The sequence below is a fragment of the Somniosus microcephalus genome, chromosome 6, assembly GCF_052327205.1.
Source record: "Somniosus microcephalus isolate GS21.2 chromosome 6, FLI_Smic_1.0, whole genome shotgun sequence".
Lineage (NCBI taxonomy): Eukaryota > Metazoa > Chordata > Chondrichthyes > Squaliformes > Somniosidae > Somniosus > Somniosus microcephalus.
The window spans coordinates 281,430,286-281,451,882 of record NC_140992.1 but is presented as its reverse complement, the minus strand read 5'-3'; the positions used below and the strand labels follow the sequence as shown (position 1 = coordinate 281,451,882).

Below are 21,597 nucleotides of genomic sequence, written 5' to 3'. Positions count from 1 at the left end.
GACGGGCAGTACTGAGGGAGCGCTGCACTGTCGGAGGGGCAGTACTGAGGGAGCGCTGCACTGTCGGAGGGGCAGTACTGAAGGAGCGCTGCATTGTCGGAGGGGCAGTACTGAGGGAGCGCTGCACTGTCGGAGGGGCAGTACAGAGGGAGCGCTGCACTGTCGGAGGGGCAGTCCTGAGGGAGCGCTGCACTGTCGGAGGAGCAGTACTGAGGGAGTGCTGCACTGTCGGAGGAGCAGTACTGAGGGAGTGCTGTACTGTCGGAGGGACAGTACTGAGGGAGCTCTGCACTGTCGGAGGGGCAGTACTGAGGGAGTGCTGCACTGTCGGAGGGGCAGTACTGAGGGAGCGCAGCAGTGTCGGAGTGGAAGTACTGTCAGAGGGGCAGTACTAAGGGAGCGCTGCACGGTCGGAGGGGCAGTACTGAGGGAGTGCTGCAATATCGGAGTACTGAGGGAGCGCTGCACTGTCTGAGGGGCAGTATTGTCAGAGGGGCAGTACTGAGGGAGCGCTGCACCGTCGCAGCGGCAGTATTGAGGGAGCGCAGCACTGTCTGAGGGGCAGTACTGAGGGAGCGCAGCACTGTCTGAGGGGCAGTATTGTCAGGGGGGCAGTACTGAGGGAGCTCTGCACTGTCTGAAGGGCGGTATTGTCAGAGGGGCAGTACTGAGGGAGTGCTGCACTGTCGGAGGGGCAGTATTGTCAGAGGGGCAGTACTGAGGGAGCGCCACACTGTCGGAGGGGCAGTACTGAGGGAGCACCGCACTGTCGGAGGGGCAGTACTGAGGGAGCACCGCACTGTCGGAGGGGCAGTATTGAGGGAGTGCCGCACTGTCGGAGGGGCAGTACTGAGGGAGCACCGCACTGTCGGAGGGGCAGTATTGAGGGAGTGCCGCACTGTCAGAGGGGCAGTACTGAGGGAGCACCGCACTGTCGGAGGGGTAGTATTGAGGGAGCGCCGCACTGTCGGAGGGGCAGTACTGAGGGAGCACCGCACTGTCGGAGGGGCAGTATTGAGGGAGCGCCGCACTGTCGGAGGGGCAGTATTGAGGGAGCGCCGCACTGTCGGAGGGGCAGTACTGAGGGAGCGCCGCACTGTCGGAGGGGCAGTACTGAGGGAGCACCGCACTGTCGGAGGGGCAGTATTGAGGGAGCGCCGCACTGTCGGAGGGGCAGTACTGAGGGAGCGCCGCACTGTCGGAGGGGCAGTACTGAGGGAGTGCTGCACTGTCGGAGGGGCAGTATTGAGGGAGCACCGCACTGTCGGAGGGGCAGTATTGAGGGAGCGCTGCTCTGTCGGAGGGGCAGTACTGAGGGAGCGCCGCACTGTCGGAGGGGCAGTACTGAGGGAGCGCCGCACTGTCGGAGGGGCAGTACTGAGGGAGCGCCGCACTGTCGGAGGGGCAGTACTGAGGGAGCGCCGCACTGTCGGAGGGGCAGTACTGAGGGAGTGCTGCACTGTCGGAGGGGCAGTATTGAGGGAGCACCGCACTGTCGGAGGGGCAGTACTGAGGGAGTGCTGTGCTGCTGTCCTTCAGATCAGATGTTCAGGATCCTACAGTACGACTCCAGGGAGTTTTCCCAATGTCGTGACCAACATTCCTCCCTCAACCCATATCAGCAAAAACAGATTAACATGTCATTCATCTCATCGATATGTGTGGGATCTTGCTGTGCGTAGATGGCTGACACATTTTCTGACACAAAAACATTCACTGTATTGCAAATTTATTTATTATAAGCAAAGTGGTTTGAGGTTTTGCTGGTAAGCGAATGTATAAGTGCAAGTCCGTCTTTCTTACATGAGCCTGGCACTCTTTAGCTAGCTCTTTCAGACCCTGGATCAGATTGTGGTGGTGCTAACCAATCACCAGCCTGTACAAACCCCTGGGGCCTGGGGACAATCAATGGTCAAAACTTTTGGCACTTTCTGGGACATGAGCTCTCAGGCACTCAAGTGCATCATTGCCTTTTAACACATTACTCTGAGCTTACCTGGCACACGGGCTCCACGCACCGGGTTCGACAGAGCCATTCCGATCTCCGTCATCCCGTACCGCTCCAACAATGTGTGACCACTGATTTCGTTCCATTTCTCCAGGATTGGCTGAGGAAGAGCAGCAGATCCTGAAACCATTAACCTAAAAAACAGAAAAATATAGTTAACACCTATCATACAGCAATACTCAGCCACGTGATGTGATTGAAGCCCATGGGATTAAAGGGGCAGTAGCAGCATGGATACAAAATTGGCTAAGGGATAGAAAAGAGAGTTGTGGTGACTGGCTGTTTTTCGGACTAGAGGGAGGTATACAGTAGAGTTCCCCAGGGTTCAGTACTAGGACGACTGCTGTTTTTAATAAACATTAATGACTTGGACTTGCGGGTACAGGGCACAATTTCTAAATCTGCAGATGAATTGAAACTTGGAAGTGTAGTAAACAGTGAGGAAGATAGTACTGTAATAGATTTGAAGAGGGTATAGACAGGCTGGTGGAATGGACAGACTCATGACAGATGGAATTCAACATAGAAAAATGTGAGGTGATACATTTTGTTAGGAAGAATGAGGAGAGACCATACACACTAAATGGTACAATTTTGAAGGGGGTCCAAGATGAGAGAGACCTGGGGGTGTTTGTGCACAAATCTCCGAAGGTGACAGAACAGGTCAACAAAGCAGTTAATAAAGCAAACGGGATCCTGGGCTTTATCAATAGAGGCACAGAATACAAAAGGCAGAATGATATACTAAACCTGTATAAAACACTAGATCGGCCCCAGCTGGAGTATTGTGTCCAATTCTGGGCACCGCACTTTAGGAAGGTCGTGAAGGCTTTGAAGAGATTTACTAGAATGGTTCCAGGGATGAGGGATTGCAGTTACGTGGATAGACTGGAGAAGTTGGGGTTGTTCTTCTTAGAGCAGAGAAGGCTAAGAGGAGATTTGTTGGAGGTATTTAAAATCATGAAGGGTTCAGATAGAGTAAATAAAGAGAAGCTGTTTCCAGTGGCTGAAGGGTCGATAACCAGAGGGCACAGATTTAAGGTGATTGGCAAAAGAACCAGAGGCGACATGAGGGAAAACTTTTCACAATGAGTATTTAGGATTTGGAATACGCTGCCTGATAGGGCGGTGGAAACAGGTTCAATAGTAGCCTTCAAAAGGGAATTGGATAAATACTTGAAGAAAAATAAATTGCAGGGATATGGGGAAAGAGCAGGGGAGTGGGACTAACTGGATTGCTCTTCGAAAGAGCCGGTGCAGACTCGATGGGCCAAATGGCCTCATTCTGCGCTGTACTATTCTATGATTCTATAATTTAAACCCATCTAACACTCAGTGATGTGATTTAAACCTGTGTAACACTCAGTGATGTCTGTTAAAGTTACCCGGAGATAAAGTACTGTCATTCTCCAGCCTCCAATCCTACCCCAGATGCTGGTGCCTGGGATTATTCTCTTACCTGATGTTGCTCTGACACACACTGTGGATGAAGTCCTTCACATGGCTCTGTGTGTAGTGCTTGGTGTGGTACTCAATGAGTTTGGCATATACAGTCGGCACTGCCATGAACACATTGATCCGTGGAACTCCGATGGAATCAGTCCTCAGCAGATACTCCCAAACCTTGGGAGAAAATAAAAAGATTGAAAACATGGTTTGTGAGCCAGCGCTTTTGTGGTAAACCACTTTTATCGTTCACTATCGTTACACTATAGTTATCACTGTTGTATTGTTCTCACTGTTCTCACTGTTGTATCACTATACGAGGTCGCCTCTTGTCGCGCTGTTATACCTGGGCTGACCACCTCCGACTCCGCCCATGGCTCCACCTACCTGCCCAGGTATAAAGGTAGTCGACTGGCTGGTATTCCTCCTTGTTGGACCCGATCACCCACGAGGGTGGGCTCTGTTATTTAGTCAATAAAAACCTTTAGTTACGTTCCTAACTCGTCGCTTTTTATTGGACGAATTGATAGGTATATCAATTTTATTGACTAAATTTTAAAGATGTCTACTACTGGCCAGCCAGAAGCCCTCCCAGAAGCACAGCCACAGCAGCTTTCAGACACCAGGCTACACCAGCCACACCAGCCGGCTTGGCTGCAAGCCCTCAAACCACCGTACCTGGATCTAAACCCACAGGCAGCAAACTCAGCCCTCAACTTCAAACACTGGCTGGGCTGCTTCGAATCCTACCTGGAAGAATCCGGCATCCCTCAGAGATCCAAATTAAGAGTTCTGAACGCCCAAGCGAGCCCGAGAGTATACGCACTCATCCAGGACACGACTACATACGAGGCCGCTATCAACCTACTGAAACAGCAGTACCGGAGCCCGGTAAATTACATGTACACCAGGCACCTCCTAAGATCCCGCCCGCAACAGCCAGGAGAGTCTGTAGCTGAATTTTTACGGGCGCTAAGAGCACTCGGCAGGAACTGTGACTTTAAAGCGGTGACGGCTGTTGAAAATACGGAAGATAATATCCGCGATGCCTTTGTGAAAGGCCTACGGTCCGACCACTCACGGCAAAGACTGCTTGAAGCTAAAGACCTCGACCTGGACAAAGCTGAAGCCCTCGCTCTCTCCCTAGAGGTGGCCCATCAGGACCAGGAGGCGTTTTCCAGGTACTGCTCGCGACCCTGGGACTCGGGCCCGACCCCTACCGCAATACCCTTCGCAGCGCCGCCCCCGGGACCTACCTCAGCGTCGGCGTCCCGGACCCGACCGGGACCGCCACCCCCGGTACCGGCTCCGACATCGGGCACCCGCGATCGGGCCGCCGGCTGCTTCTTTTGCGGCCAGGAGAAGCACCCGAGGTCGCGCTGCCCAGCCAGGAACTCTACCTGCTCAACCTGCAGGAAGAAAGGCCACTTCTCTAAGGCCTGCAGGAGCGGATCTTCAGAGGCCAGCAGTGCCTCATGCGAACTGTGGGGGCGGCCATCTTCTTTCAAGGCAACTGAGGCCAGCATCCCCACACGTGAGTCATGGGGGCGGCCATCTTTGGTCAAGGCAACCGACCCCAATAGTGCCTCATGTGAGTTATGGGAGCAGCCATCTTCTCCGCCATTTTGTCCTACCTCGTGGGAGACGCCATTTTACCCACCACGCCCGACTGCCACCGGGCCTCCGGACCCGACGACCGCCTCGCCCGCAGACGACAACGACTCGCTTACCTACACACTAGCCTCCGTCACTCTGGATCAAGCCCGCCCACACCACCTGTCCAAGTCGATGATGGACATCAAAGTAAACGGCCACGCCACGACCTGCCTGTTCGACAGCAGAAGCACGGAGAGCTTCATCCACCCAGACACGGTGAGCCACTACTCCCTCCCTGTCCTGCCAACGCGCAACCGAATCTCGATGGCATCGAGGTCCCACGCCACGGACATTAGCGGCTACTGTGTTGTGACCTTGTCGGTTAAGGGTACGGAGTATAAAAATTTTAAACTCCTCGTCCTCCCCCAGCTCTGCGCTGCCGTCCTACTAGGGCTGGACTTCCAATCCCACCTCCAAAGTGTAACCCTAGCATAAGGTGGACCCCTCCCCCCACTCACAGTCGACAACCAGCGAATGTTAAACCGCCCACTGCGTAACACCTGCAGCCTATCCACCCTCAAGGTGCCGCCACCTTCCCTGTTCACTAACCTCACCCCCGACTGCAAACCCGTCGCTACCAAGAGCAGGCGGTACAGCGCTGGGGACAGAGCCTTCATTAGCTCTGAGGTGCGGCGCCTCCTGAAAGAGGGCATTATCGAGGGGAGCAACAGCCCCTGGCGTGCCCAGGTCGTGGTCATTAAGACCGGCGATAAAAATCGCCTGGTCATCGACTACAGCCAGACCATAAACAGATACACCCAGCTGGACGCATACCCCCTTCCCCGCATATCTGACATGGTCAATCAGATTGCACAATACCGCGTATTCTCGACCATCGACCTTAAGTCGGCCTACCACCAACTCCCTATCCACCCCAAGGACCGCCAGTACACCGCCTTCGAGGCGAATGGGCGCCTATACCACTTCCTTAGGGTCCCCTTCGGTGTCACCAACGGGGTCTCGGTCTTCCAAAGGGAGATGGACCGGATGGTTGACCAGAACGGACTGCAGGCCACATTCCCCTACCTAGATAACGTCACCATCTGCGGCCGCGACCGGCAGGACCATGACGTGAATCTGGAGAAATTCCTCCGTACGGCCCAACGGCTGAACCTCACCTACAATAAGGAGAAATGTGTGTTTAACATCTCGCGCCTTGCCATCCTTGGCTGTGTAGTAGAGAACGGACTCATCGGCCCCGACCCCGAAAGAATGCGCCCCCTCATGGAGCTACCCCTCCCCCACTGCCCTAAGGCACTTAAGAGAACCCTGGGGCTCTTCGCCTACTATGCCCAATGGGTGCCCAATTATGCGGACAAAGCCAGACCCCTCATGAAGTCCACATCCTTCCCCCTCACGGAGGAAGCGTGCGCGGCCTTCTCCCTCATCAAGGGAGACATAGCCAAGGCCACAATGCACGCAGTGGATGAGTCCATCCCCTTCCAAGTGGAGAGCGATGCATCCGACTTCGCCCTAGCCGCTACCCTTAACCAGGAGGGGAGGCCGGTGGCCTTCTTCTCAAGGACCCTACAGGGCCCCGAGATCCGACACTCGTCGGTCGAGAAGGAAGCCCAGGCAATTGTGGAGGCGGTACGGCGCTGGAGGCATTACCTGGCAGGCAAACGATTTACCCTCCTCACCGACCAACGTTCGGTTGCTTTCATGTTTAATAACAAGCTGAGGGGCAAAATCAAGAATGACAAGATCTTGAGGTGGAGAATCGAGCTATCCACCTACGATTATGATATCTTGTACCGGCCAGGTAAGCTGAACGAACCCCCTGATGCTCTTTCACGAATTACATGCGCCAGCGCGCATATTGATAGACTTCAGACCCTCCACAACGACCTCTGCCACCCCGGGGTCACCAGACTTTACCATTTCATTAAGGCCCGCAACCTGACCTACTCCATCGAGGAGGTCAGGACCATGACCAGGAACTGCCAGACCTGCGCCGAGTGCAAACCGCACTTCTATAGGCCGGACAGAGCAAGCCTGATCAAGGCCACCCGCCCCTTCGAGCGCCTGAGCATCGACTTTAAGGGGCCTCTACCGTCATCTGACCGCAATGTGTACTTCCTCAACATCGTTGATGAGTACTCCCGTTTCCCTTTTGCTTTCCCCTGCCCAGACATGACCAGTACCACGGTCATCAAGTGCCTGAACGACCTCTTCGCCTTGTTCGGGTTCCCGAACTATATACATAGTGACCGGGGCCCCTCCTTCATGAGCGAGGAACTCCGTCAGTTCCTACTAGCGAGAGGTATTGCAGCAAGTAGGACCACCAGCTACAACCCCCGAGGGAACGGCCAGGTGGAAAGAGAGAACGCGACGGTATGGAAGGCCGTCCTCTTAGCCTTAAAGTCTAAGGGCCTCCCAACCTCCCGCTGGCAGGAAGTCCTCCCGACAGCGCTGCACTCCATCCGGTCACTACTTTGCACTGCCGTTAACGCCACCCCCCATGAACGAATGTTTGTTTTCCCCAGGAAGTCGACTACGGGAACCACTCTACCAACCTGGCTGACCTCTCCGGGGCCCGTCTTGCTGCGAAAGCACGTGAGGGCCCATAAAACGGACCCCCTGGTCGAGAGGGTGAACCTCCTGCACGCCAACCCCCAGTACGCCTACGTGGCTTACCCAGACGGGCGGGAGGACACTGTCTCCTTACGAGACCTCGCACCCTCGGGCACTCCGGAGACACCACCTTTACCCCCCCCCACCACCCCCCCAATTCCAGCCCAGGTAGACGGCATGCCGGAACCCCACGAGCCTTCGCCGACCACGCAGACACCAGCATTAACACCGGATAATGCAGCACCGCCGCTGCGACGATCGGAGAGGCTTACGAGGCCTCCGGACAGACTGACATACCAGAACTGGTAGTACACTTCACCCCGCCGGACTCAAATCTAAACAAGGGGTGAATGTGGTAAACCACTTTTATCGTTCACTATCGTTACACTATAGTTATCACTGTTGTATTGTTCTCACTGTTCTCACTGTTGTATCACTATACGAGGTCGCCTCTTGTCGCGCTGTTATACCTGGGCTGACCACCTCCGACTCCGCCCATGGCTCCACCTACCTGCCCAGGTATAAAGGTAGTCGACTGGCTGGTATTCCTCCTTGTTGGACCCGATCACCCACGAGGGTGGGCTCTGTTATTTAGTCAATAAAAACCTTTAGTTACGTTCCTAACTCGTCGCTTTTTATTGGACGAATTGATAAGTATATCAGCTTTGTTTTACCTGTCCTTCTATGGTAACAGGAAGAGTATCTGTGAAGGACCCCTCTCTATTTCTGCTGCCCTGCCATTCGATTGGACGCCAGGAAGTGAGTAGGAGGTGGACCAAGGAACTTGCATTTATATACACAACGCCTACAACACCGAAACCAGTCCCAGGAGCTTCACACAGATACAAGTTACACAGGAAAGAAACAACACTTCAAATGAAATCATTTGAAAATAAAATGAGAAAAAAGTGAGACAAAAAAAACCACAATGAACCAGAAACCCAAAATGAGAAGCTGAACAAAAGTTTAGCAAAACCAGAGAAGCATAGAAGAGAAAAAAAGGAAAGATCCTAGAACAAGGGGAGCAGGAGGCAAGGAGTAACGCACAGAGAGACCGAGAACAGTTACATTAATACAACAGACTCACATTGGAATAGAGTCTAAACATTTCTGGAGAGCCACGGATATTTGAGGAAAAGAACCAGTTTTACACACATCGGATATACGGCACAGAAACAGGCCATTCGGCCCAACCAGTCCATGCCGGCGTTTATGCTCCACTCGAGCCTCCTCCCGTCTTTCCTCATCTAAATCTATCAGTATAACCCTCTATTCCCTTCTCCCTCATATGTTTGTCCAGCCTCCCCTTAAATGCATCGATACTATTCGCTTCAACCACTCCCTGTGGTAGCGAGTTCCACATTCTCACCACTCTCTGGGTAAAGAAGTTTCTTCTGAATTCCCTATTGGATTTCTTGGTGACTATCTTATATTGATGGCCTCTAGGTTTGCTCTTCCCCACAAGTGGAAACATTGCGGTAGATTTTCCTGGAGCCGTCAGGCGGGGTTTCAGGCGTGTGGGGGGGGGGGAAATCCCAATTTCGGGGGTCCCAACACTATCCCGCCCAAAACCCGCCTCCACGTAAGTTTCAGGAGAGGCGGGTACTCGCCCCGCACTGGGACCCACCGACCCGAGGCGGGAAGGGATTAGTGCCAATTAACTGCCTGTTAACAGGTAGTTAACAGGCAGTTTTTAGCCTAATCCCTATTTTGAGGGGTATCGTGTGGGATTCCCGACGGCTCCAAACCACGCCAGGTTAGAGGAGTCGGGCCGTCGGGTTGAAGGACTTGGAGGGGTCGCGATGTCGGTGCTCAGGTGAGTGATGTGTGCATGAGTGCAAAGGTAAGTGTGTTTGGTGTGTCTAAAGTGTGTAAAGAAGTTTAAATTACCTGTACTTTCCTTAACAGCCTTTCTTCCTCTAGGTTTCGGGAGTCCATCACTCAGCCGGCACTGAAAGCTGAACGGCTGCGATCTGTCAAAAGTGACAGCCTTCAGCTTTCATTGCCAGTGACAGTTCTAACTGAGTCTGTGTAGAAGGACTCAGGTTAGAAGTCAGACTGTCAGTGTGACAGCTTCAAACAGCTGTGAAACACTGCTATTACATCTGCCAAGACCTTTTGACAGATGAAATTTCAGTCTGTGACATCACCTGTTGCCGGGTGGCCCTTAATTGGCCTGCTGAGCCCGCTGGGCGGGCTTAACAAGGTCAATCAAGGGAACATCGCGTGGATTGGCCGAACGTCGATGTAGGCGGGACTAAAACCCGAAAGTTGTAGTCCTGCCTCCTTCCCGACAGCTTTAGGAAAATCGACCCCATTCTCTCTGTATCCACTCTATCAAAATTTTTCTTAATTTTAAAGACCTCTATTAGGTCACCCCTCAGCCTTCTTTTTTCAAGAGAAAAGAGACCCAGCCTGTTCATCCTTTCCTGATATGTAGACCCTCGCATTTCTGGTATCATCCTTGTAAATCTTCTCTGCACCCTCTCTCGTGCCTCTATATCCTTTTTATAATATGGCGATCAGAACTGCACACAGTACTCTAAGTCTGGTCTAACCAAGGTTTGATACAGGTTTAGCATAACTTCCCTACTTTTCAATTCTATACTTCTAGAAATAAACCCTAGTGCTTGATTTGCCTTTTTTATGGCCCTGCTAACCTGTGTTGCTACTTTTAGTGATTTGTGTATTTGTACTCCGAGATCCCTTTGTTCCTCTACCCCACCTAGACTCGCACCCTCCAAGTGATAAGTGACCTCCCTATTCTTCCTACCAAAATATACCTCACATTTATCTGTGTTGAACTGCATTTGCCAATTATATGCCCATTCTGCAAGTTTATTAATGTCCTCCTGTAATTTGTTGCAGTCCTCCTCAGTATTGACTATCCCCCCAATTTGGTGTCATCCGCAAATTTAGAAATTGTGTTTTTGATTCCAAAGTCTAAATCGTTAATGTAAATTGTGAACAGCAGTGGACCCAGCACTGATCCTTGTGGAACACCACTACCCACCTTCTGCCACTGTGAATAGCTGCCCTTTACCCCTACTCTCTGCTTTCTGTCCTGAAGCCAGCCAGCAATCCATTCTGCTACTTATCCCGACTCCACATTCTCTGACCTTGTTCATTAGTCTATTATGGGGTACCTTATCGAAGGCCTTCTGAAAATCCAGATAAATTACATCTACTGCATTACCCTTGTCTACTCTCTCTGTTACCTCTTCAAAAAATTCAATGAGGTTGGTCAAGCAAGACTTTCCCTTTTGAAATCCATGTTGACTATTCATTATGATACTTTTGGTTTCTAGATATTCTTCTATTTTCTCCTTTAGTAGGGATTCCATTATATTTTCTACCACCAATGTTAAGCTGACTGGTCTATAATTCCCTGGACATGATCTATCCCCCTTCTTAAATATCGGTATTGCATTAGCTATCTGCCAGTCCTCTGGCACTATACCTTATTCTAACAAATTATTAAATATGCAGTTGTGCCTCTGCTATCTCTTTCCTAGATTCTTTTAAAATGCGTGAATGCAATCCATCCGGACCAGGGGTTTTATCCTCTTTGAGTTTGATTAATTTATTTAATATATCCCCTTTTTTATTTTAAATGCACTTACCTCATTACTAATCTCATCATCCAATGTCATGTCCACCTGTTCTATCTCCCTGGTAAATACTGAAGCAAAATAGTTATTTAATATTTCTGCCATCTCTCCATCGTTACCTGTGGTATTGTCCTGACTATCCCTTGCTGGCCCTATTCCCATCCCAACCTTCCTTTTTTTATTGATGTGCCTTTAAAATATTTTACTGTTTTGTTTTACGTTCCTTGATAATTTAATTTCATAGTTCCTCTTTGCCTCCCTAATTGTTCTTTTGACTTCTCTCCTAATCTTTTCGTATTCTCTCTTATCATGCACGCCCCTGCTGTCTGTGTACTTAGTGTATGCCTCTTTGCTTACCCTGAATTGTTCCCTTATGGCTTTATTCATCCTTGCAGTCTGATTATTATTTAGTTTGTTCTTTCCTTTTAGCAGAATATATTTTTCCTGCACTCTTAAACACAGTTTTAAATGTTTTGTTTTATGTTACTGGGGGCTCTTTCCAGGCTTCCTCAGCAGGCTGGGGTGCAGTCCCACAGGCACTGGTAGCCCTCTGGTATCTCACTCAACTGGCCAATCAGTGTAGACAGTGAGTGTCAGCAGGTTATTCCACCATTAAAGGCACCACAGCTACCCACTGGGTGATTGGCGGAGCTGCCTGCCATTTCTGAAATATCCATTGCAGAGATTTAAGTTGAAGTTTGTGCTGTTACAGATGCACAAAGAGTGCTTTGTGCATTGAGTGCTGTTGGAGTTTTGCTAAGTGGGAGAGTTCGGATAAGTGGGAGGTGAGGGTGTGTTTTTTGCTCTGTTTTATTCCCCACTCCCAGGCTTAGACAGCACTGCGGAGGCGGAGCAGCGAGACGAGTCAACCAAACAGGCTCCACAGACAGTATTCAAGGAGGAGGTTGGTGATCAGCTGGTTGGTTTTCTTCCTTCTCTTCTCTTTCATACCTTTAAGTTGGTAAGTCCTATTGAATAGTGGTGTGATATTATCATATATATCCGGGCAGGGTCTTCATAACTAATAATAAGAAATTAAATTAATTATATAGAATGGAGCAGGTGATGTGTTACTGTTGCGAGATGTGGGAGCCGTTGAACCCCATTGAGGCTAACGGTGATTACATCTGCGACAAGTGTTTGCTGCTAGAGGAACTCAAGTTCCATGTTATGGAGCTTGAGACCGAGCTTCGGACACTGCGACACATCAGGGAGGGGGAGAAGTTCCTGGACTCTATGTTTCAGGAGATGGTCACACCTATGAAGTTAATTACTGCAGATGTAGTCCGTGGTCAGGGACAGGACGGTGTGACTACGAGTGAGGAAGGTACAGGGATCCAGGATGTAGTGTTGAAGAAGACGCAGCCCTTGTTCTTGTCCAGCAGGATCGAGGTTCTTACTCCCTGTGAGGGCGGGAGCGGGGACTGCAGGGAGGATGAGCAACCTGGCCACAGCACCGTGGTACAGGGGGCCATTCAAGTGGAGGGAGTAAAAAGAAATGTTGTAGTGGTAGGGGATAGTATCATTAGGGGGATAGATAGGGTTCTCTGCAGTCAAGAGCGGGAGTCCCGAAGGCTGTGTTGCCTGCCTGGTGCCAGGGTTAAGGACATCTCTTCTGGGCTGGAAAGAAACTTGCAGTGGGAGGGGGAGGATCCAGTTGTCGTGGTCCATGTTGGTACAAACGACGTAGATAGGACAAGGAAGACGGTTCTGTTAAAGGAGTATGAGCAGCTAGGGGTCAAATTAAAAAACAGAACCTCAAGGGTAATAATCTCTGGGTTATTACCTGAGCCACGAGCGAATTTGGCTAGGATAAATAAAATTAAAGAGTTAAATGCGTGGCTCAAAGACTGGTGTGGGAGAAATGGGTTTTGCTTCTTGGGACACTGGCACCAGTACTGGGACAGGAGGGAGCTGTTCTGTTGGGACGGACTCCACTTGGCCAGTGCTGGGACTAGAGTCCTGGCGAATCATATAACTAGGGCTGTAGAGAGGGCTTTAAACTAATTAGTCGGGGGGAGGTTTCGAGAGAGCAAATAATAGAAATGACAACAGAGAAGGTCATAGACTTAGGTAGCAGTGGGGGAATTAAAAAACAGAATGTGTCAGGAAGGGACAGAAGGTATGGAGTAAAAAGTAAAGTACTAAAAAGGGAAAAAACAGGAACTAAGTGTTACAAAACATATTTGAAAGTTCTTTATCTGAATGCACGTAGCATTCGTAACAAAATGAATGAGTTGACGGCACAAATAATGACATATGGGTGTGATCTTGTGGCCATTACAGAAACATGGCTGCAGGGTGACCATGACTGGGAATTAAACATACCAGGTTATTTAACAATCAGGAAGGACAGGCAGGAAGGGAGAGGAGGTGGGGTGGCTATGTTAATAAAGGAAGGAATCACTATAATACAGAGAAATGATATTGGGTCAAAGGAGCAGGATAGTGAAACAGTTTGGGTGGAGGTAAGGAATAATAAGGGGAAAAAAACACTAGTGGGTGTAGTCTATAGGCCTCCGAACAGTTGCAACTCTGTTGGACGGAGTATTAATCAGGAAATAGTTGAGGCTTGTAATAAGGGAACAGCTATAATTATGGGGGATTTTAATTATCATATTAACTGGACAAATCAAATTGGGCAGAGCAGCCTTGAGGAAGAGTTCATTGAGTGTATTAGGGATGGGTTTCTTGAGCAGTATGTAACTGAACCGACCAGGGGGCAAGCAACCTTAGATTTGGTCCTGTGTAATGAGACAGGATTAATTAAAAATGTCCTAGTAAAGGATCCCCTTGGAATGAGTGACCATAACATGGTTGAGTTCCATATTCAATTAGAGGGTGAGAAGGTTGGATCTCAAACAAGCGTGCTGAGCTTGAATAAAGGAGACTATGAAGGTATGAGAGCGGAATTAATTAGAGTGGACTGGGAAAATAGATTAAAGGGTAAGACGGTACATGACCAGTGGTGTACATTTAAGGAGTTATTTTACAACTTCCAAAAAAAATATATTCCACTGAGGAAAAAAGGGTGTAAAAGAAAAGATAGCCATCCGTGGCTAAGTAAAGTAATTAAGGATAGTATCCGACTAAAAACAAGGGCATATAAGGTAGCCAAATCTAGTGGGAGGATGGAAGATTGGGAAGTCTTTAAAAGACAGCAAAAAATAACAAAAAGATTGATTAAGAAAGGGAAGATAGATTATGAAAGTAAATTAGCAAAAAATATAAAAACAGACAGTAAAAGTTTCTATAGTTATATAAAAAGAAAAAGGGTGGCTAAAGTAAATGTTGGTCCCTTAGAGGATGAGACCGGGAAATTAATGGTGGGAAACATGGAGATGGCAAAAACACTGAACAATTATTTTGTATCAGTCTTTACAGTAGAGGACACTAAGAATATCCCAACACTGGACAAACAGGGGGCTCTAGGGGGGGAGGAACGAAATACAATTAAAATCACTAAGGAAGTGGTACTTGGTAAAATAATGGGACTCAAGGCGGATAAATCCCCTGGACCTGATGGCTTGCATCCCAGGGTCTTGAGGGAAGTAGCGGTAGGGATTGTGGATGCATTGGTAATAATTTTCCAAAACTCACTGGACTCAGCAAAGGTCCCGGCAGATTGGAAAACTGCTAATGTAACACCCTTATTTAGAAAGGGTAGTAGGCAGAAGGCTGGAAACTATAGACCTGTTAGCCTAACATCTGTGGTTGGTAAAATGTTAGAGTCCATTATTAAGGAGACAGTAACGGGACATTTGGATAAACATAATTTAATAGGGCAAACTCAGCATGGTTTCATGAAGGGGAAGTCATGTTTAACAAATTTGCTTGAGTTTTTTGAGGAAGTAACATACAGGGTGGATAAAGGGGAACCAGTGGACGTAGTGTATTTAGACTTCCAAAAGGCATTTGACAAGGTGCCACACAAAAGATTATTGCTCAAGATAAAAAATCACGGGATTGGGGGTAATATTCTGGCGTGGGTGGAGGATTGGCTCTCTAACAGAAAGCAGAGAGTTGGGATAAATGGTTCGTTCTCAGATTGGCAACCAGTAACTAGTGGTGTTCCGCAGGGGTCAGTGCTGGGTCCCCAACTCTTTACAATCTATATTAACGATTTGGAGGAGGGGACCGAGTGTAACATATCAAAGTTTGCAGATGATACAAAGATGGGACGGAAAGTAGTGAGTGAGGAGGACATAAAAAACCTGCAAAGGGACATAGACAGGCTAAGTAAGTGGGCAGAGATTTGGCAGATGGAATACAATACTGGAAAGTGTGAGGTTATGCACTTTGGCAGGAAAAATCACAGAGCAAGTTATTATCTTAATGGCAAGAAACTGGAAAGTACTGTAGTACAAAGGGATCTGGGGGTCCTGGTGCACGAAACTCAAAAAGTTAGTATGCAGGTGCAGCAAGTGATTAAGAAGGCCAATGGAATGTGGGCTTTTATTGCTAGGGGGTTGGAATATAAAAACAGGGAGGTAATGCTGCAGTTGTACAAGGTATTGGTGAGGCCGCACCTGGAATACTGCATACAGTTTTGGTGTCCATACTTAAGAAAAGACATACTTGCTCTCGAGTCAGTACAAAGAAGGTTCACTCGGTTAATCCCGGGGATGAGGGGGTGGTCATATGAGGAGAGGTTGAGTAGATTGGGACTCTACTCATTGGAGTTCAGAAGAATGAGAGGCGATCTTATTGAAACATATAAGATTGTGAAGGGGCTTGATCGGGTGGATGCGGTGAGGATGTTCCCAATGATGGGTGAAACTAGAACTAGGGGGCATAATCTTAAAATAAGGGGCTGCTCATTCAAAACTGAGATGAGGAGAAACTTCTTCACTCAGAGGGTGGTAGGTTTGTGGAATTTGCTGCCCCAGAAAGCTGTGGAAGCTACATCATTAAATAAATTTAAAACAGAAATAGATAGTTTCCTAGAAGTAAAGGGAATTAAGGGTTACGGGGAGCGGGCAGGAAATTGGACATGAGTCTGGGTTCGGAATGGTCATGGCCCTGTGGGTAGTGGAGTGGGCCCAGGGGCCGTGTAGCCTTGTTCTGCTCCTACTGTGTTCTAATTCTGTTAGATTTCAGGAGATGGTTTTATTCCTGTTCCTGGCTGGGGTGGAGATCGCCTTTACAGAAGGTAAGTACTGTAGAAAATATAGGGACAGAGTGATCTCCTGGAAGAATTTCGATCGCCGAGATGGGTCGGAGAGGAATTTCCCAGATTTTTTTCTCCCAAATTGGCCATTGGGTCTTTATCTGGTTTTTCGCCTCTCCCGGGAGATCACATGGGTTCGGGTGGATGCAGAGTGATAGAAGATTTGAGGTTAGGATCACATCAGCCATGATCTTATTGAATGGTGGAGCAGGCTCGAGGGGCCGATTGGCCTACTCCTGCTCCTATTTCTTATGTTCCTTATGTTCTTATGCAGTTGTTCACTGAGCTCCCCAAAACTGCACTCAGTGCCGAGTGTGTCTCTTCAGAACGAGCTCTGAATTGTGCCGTTTACAGTGGTATTGGCACTGTGTTGCAGTGAGGGTGGGATTGGCACTGTGTTGGAGTGAGGGTGAAATTGGCACTGTGCTGGAGTGAGGGTGGGATTGGCACTGTGCTGGAGTGAGGGTGAGATTGGCACTGTGTTGGAGTGAGGGTGGGATTGGCACTGTGTTGGAGTGAGGGAGGGATTGGCACTGTGTTGGAGTGAGGGTGGGATTGGCACTGTGTTGGAGTGAGGGTGGGATTGGCACTGTGCTGGAGTGAGGGTGGGATTGGCACTGTGTTGGAGTGAGGGTGAGATTGGCACTGTGTTGGAGTGAGGGTGGGATTGGCACTGTGTTGGAGTGAGGGTGCGATTGGCACTGTGCTGGAGTGAGGGTGGGATTGGCACTGTGTTGGAGTGAGGGTGAGATTGGCACTGTATTGGAGTGAGGGTGAGATTGGCACTGTGCTGGAGTGAGGGTGGGATTGGCACTGTGCTGGAGTGAGGGTGGGATTGGCACTGTGCTGGAGTGAGGGTGGGATTGGCACTGTGCTGGAGTGAGGGTGGGATTGGCACTGTGTTGGAGTGAGGGTGAGATTGGCACTGTGCTGGAGTGAGGGTGGGATTGGCACTGTGTTGGAGTGAGGGTGAGATTGGCACTGTATTGGAGTGAGGGTGAGATTGGCACTGTGCTGGAGTGAGGGTGGGATTGGCACTGTGCTGGAGTGAGGGTGGGATTGGCACTGTGCTGGAGTGAGGGTGGGATTGGCACTGTGCTGGAGTGAGGGTGGGATTGGCACTGTGTTGGAGTGAGGGTGAGATTGGTACTGTGTTGTAGTGAGGGTGGGATTGGCACTGTGTTGGAGTGAGGGTGAGATTGGCACTGTGCTGGAGTGAGGGTGGGATTGGCACTGTGTTGGAGTGAGGGTGGGATTGGCACTGTGTTGGAGTGAGGGTGAGATTGGCACTGTGCTGGAGTGAGGGTGGGATTGGCACTGTGCTGGAGGGTGAGATTGGCACTGTGCTGGAGTGAGGGTGAGATTGGCACTGTGCTGGAGTGAGGGTGGGATTGGCACTGTGTTGGAGTGAGGGTGAGATTGGCACTGTGTTGGAGTGAGCGTGAGATTGGCACTGTGTTGGAGTGAGGGTGAGATTGGCACTGTGCTGGAGTGAGGGTGGGATTGGCACTGTGCTGGAGGGTGAGAGTGGCACTGTGGTGGTGTGAGGGTGGGATTGGCACTGTGTTGGAGTGAGGGTGAGATTGGCACTGTGCTGGAGTGAGGGTGAGATTGGCACTGTGTTGGAGTGAGGGTGAGATTGGCACTGTGTTGGAGTGAGGGTGAGATTGGCACTGTGTTGGAGTGAGGGTGAGATTGGCACTGTGTTGGAGTGAGGGTGAGATTGGCACTGTGCTGGAGTGAGGGTGGGATTGGCACTGTGCTGGAGTGAGGGTGGGACTGGCACTGTGCTGGAGTGAGGGTGGGATTGGCACTGTGTTGGAGTGAGGGTGAGATTGGCACTGTGTTATAGTGAGGGTGAGATTGGCACTGTGTTGGAGTGAGGGTGGGATTGGCACTGTGTTGGAGTGAGGGTGCGATTGGCACTGTGCTGGAGTGAGGGTGGGATTGGCACTGTGCTGGAGTGAGGGTGCGATTGGCACTGTGTTGGAGTGAGGGTGAGATTGGCACTGTGCTGGAGTGTGGGTGGGATTGGCACTGTGTTGGAGTGAGGGTGGGATTGGCACTGTGCTGGAGGGTGAGATTGGCACTGTGTTGGAGTGAGGGTGGGATTGGCACTGTGCTGGAGTGAGGGTGGGATTGGCACTGTGCTGGAGTGAGGGTGGGATTGGCACTGTGCTGGAGGGTGAGATTGGCACTGTGTTGGAGTGAGGGTGAGATTGGCACTGTGTTGGAGTGAGGGTGGGATTGGCACTGTGCTGGAGTGAGGGTGAGATTGGCACTGTGCTGGAGCGAGGGTGAGATTGGCACTGTGCTGGAGTGAGGGTGCGACTGGCACTGTGCTTGAGTGAGGGTGGGATTGGCACTATGTTGGAGTGAGGGTGGGATTGACACTGTGCTGGAGTGAGGGTGAGATTGGCACTGTGCTGGAGTGAGGGTGAGATTGGCACTGTGCTGGAGTGAGGGTGAGATTGGCACTGTGTTGTAGTGAGGGTGAGATTGGCACTGTGTTGTAGTGAGGGTGAGATTGGCACTGTACTGGAGTGAGGGTGGGATTGGCACTGTGCTGGAGTGAGGGTGAGATTGGCACTGTGCTGGAGTGAGGGTGAGATTGGCACTGTGTTGTAGTGAGGGTGAGATTGGCACTGTGCTGGAGTGAGGGTGAGATTGGCACTGTGTTGGAGTGAGGGTGAGATTGGCACTGTGTTGTAGTGAGGGTGAGATTGGCACTGTACTGGAGTGAGGGTGGGATTGGCACTGTGTTGTAGTGAGGGTGGGATTGGCACTGTGCTGGAGTGAGGGTGAGATTGGCACTGTGTTGGAGTGAGGGTGCGATTGGCACTGTGTTGGATTGAGGGTGGGATTGGCACTGTGCTGGAGTGAGGGTGCGATTGGCACTGTGTTGGATTGAGGGTGGGATTGGCACTGTGCTGGAGTGAGGGTGAGATTGGCACTGTGCTGGAGGGTGAGATTGGCACTGTGTTGGAGTGAGGGTGAGATTGGCACTGTGTTGGAGTGAGGGTGGGATTGGCACTGTGCTGGAGTGAGGGTGAGATTGGCACTGTGTTGGAGTGAGGGTGGGATTGGCACTGTGCTGGAGTGAGGGTGAGATTGGCACTGTGCTGGAGTGAGGGTGGGATTGGCACTGTGTTGGAGTGAGGGTGAGATTGGCACTGTGTTGGAGTGAGGGTGGGATTGGCACTGTGTTGGAGTGAGGGTGAGATTGGCACTGTGCTGGAGTGAGGGTGAGATTGGCACTGTGCTGGAGGGTGGGATTGGCACTGTGCTGGAGTGAGGGTGGGATTGGCACTGTGTTGGAGTGAGGGTGAGATTGGCACTGTGTTGGAGTGAGGGTGGGATTGGCACTGTGTTGGAGTGAGGGTGAGATTGGCACTGTGCTGGAGTGAGGGTGAGATTGGCACTGTGCTGGAGGGTGGGATTGGCACTGTGCTGGAGTGAGGGTGAGATTGGCACTGTGCTGGAGTGAGCGTGGGATTGGCACTGTGTTGGAGTGAGGGTGAGATTGGCACTGTGTTGGAGTGAGGGTGGGATTGGCACTGTGTTGGAGTGAGGGTGAGATTGGCACTGTGTTGGAGTGAGGGTGGGATTGGCACTGTGTTGGAGTGAGGGTGAGATTGGCACTGTGTTGGAGTGAGGGTGGGATTGGCACTGTGCTGGAGTGAGGGTGGGATTGGCACTGTGCTGGAGGGTGGGATTGGCACTGTGTTGGAGTGAGGGTGGGATTGGCACTGTGCTGGAGTGAGGGTGGGATTGGCACTGTGCTGGAGTGAGGGTGGGATTGGCACTGTGCTGGAGTGAGGGTGGGATTGGCACTGTGTTGGAGTGAGGGTGAGATTGGCACTGTGCTGGAGTGAGGGTGAGATTGGGACTGTGCTGGAGTGAGAGTGAGATTGGCACTGTGCTGGAGTGAGGGTGAGATTGGCACTGTGCTGGAGTGAGGGTGAGATTGGCACTGTGTTGGAGTGAGGGTGCGATTGGCACTGTGTTGGAGTGAGGGTGAGATTGGCACTGTGCTGGAGTGAGGGTGAGATTGGCACTGTGTTGGAGTGAGGGTGGGATTGGCGCTGTGCTGGAGTGAGGGTGAGATTGGCACTGTGCTGGAGTGAGGGTGGGATTGGCACTGTGCTGGAGTGAGGGTGAGATTGGCACTGTGTTGGAGTGAGGGTGCGATTGGCACTGTGCTGGAGTGAGGGTGCGATTGGCACTGTGCTGGAATGAGGGTGCGATTGGCACTGTATTGGAGTGAGGGTGGGTATGGCACTGTGCTGGAGTGAGGGTGAGATTGGCACTGTGCTGGAGTGAGTGTGGGATTGGCACTGTGTTGGAGTGAGGGTGAGATTGGCACTGTGCTGGAGTGAGGGTGGGATTGGCACTGTGCTGGAGTGAGGGTGAGATTGGCACTGTGTTGGAGTGAGGGTGAGATTGGCACTGTGTTGGAGTGAGGGTGGGATTGGCACTGTGTTGTAGTGATGGTGAGATTGGCACTGTGTTGGAGTGAGGGTGGGATTGGCACTGTGCTGGAGTGAGGGTGAGATTGGCACTGTGCTGGAGTGAGGGTGAGATTGGCACTGTGTTGTAGTGAGGGTGAGTTTGGCACTGTACTGGAGTGAGGGTGGGATTGGCACTGTGTTGTAGTGAGGGTGGGATTGGCACTGTGCTGGAGTGAGGGTGGGATTGGCACTGTGTTGGAGTGAGGGTGGGATTGGCACTGTGCTGGAGTGAGGGTGAGATTGGCACTGTGCTGGAGTGAGGGTGGGATTGGCACTGTGCTGGAGTGAGGGTGGGATTGGCACTGTGTTGGAGTGAGGGTGCGATTGGCACTGTGTTGGAGTGAGGGTGCGATTGGCACTGTGTTGGAGTGAGGGTGAGATTGGCACTGTGTTGGAGTGAGGGTGGGATTGGCACTGTGTTGGAGTGAGGGTGAGGTTGGCACTGTGCTGGAGTGAGGGTCGGATTGGCACTGTGCTGGAGGGTGAGATTGGCACTGTGTTGGAGTGAGGGTGAGATTGGCACTGTGCTGGAGTGAGGGTGAGATTGGCACTGTGTTGGAGTGAGGGTGAGATTGGCACTGTGTTGGAGTGAGGGTGAGATTGGCACTGTGTTGGAGTGAG

The 21,597-nt window shown here is 50.8% G+C and overlaps 1 protein-coding gene across 2 annotated transcripts in view; it reads right to left on the bottom strand.

The window, feature by feature from the left end:
* The window catches only part of acsf3 (acyl-CoA synthetase family member 3), a 245,584-nt gene that overhangs the window by 150,396 nt on the left and 73,591 nt on the right, over positions 1 to 21,597 (bottom strand). For both annotated transcript variants that reach the window (XM_085991957.1, XM_085991958.1), the window contains exons 4-5: positions 3,468 to 3,631; positions 1,997 to 2,142 (exon numbers count right to left, since the gene is read on the bottom strand). In XM_085991957.1, coding sequence (XP_085848083.1) covers positions 1,997 to 2,142; positions 3,468 to 3,631 — 310 coding nt within the window. The remainder of the gene's footprint in view (positions 1 to 1,996; positions 2,143 to 3,467; positions 3,632 to 21,597) is intronic.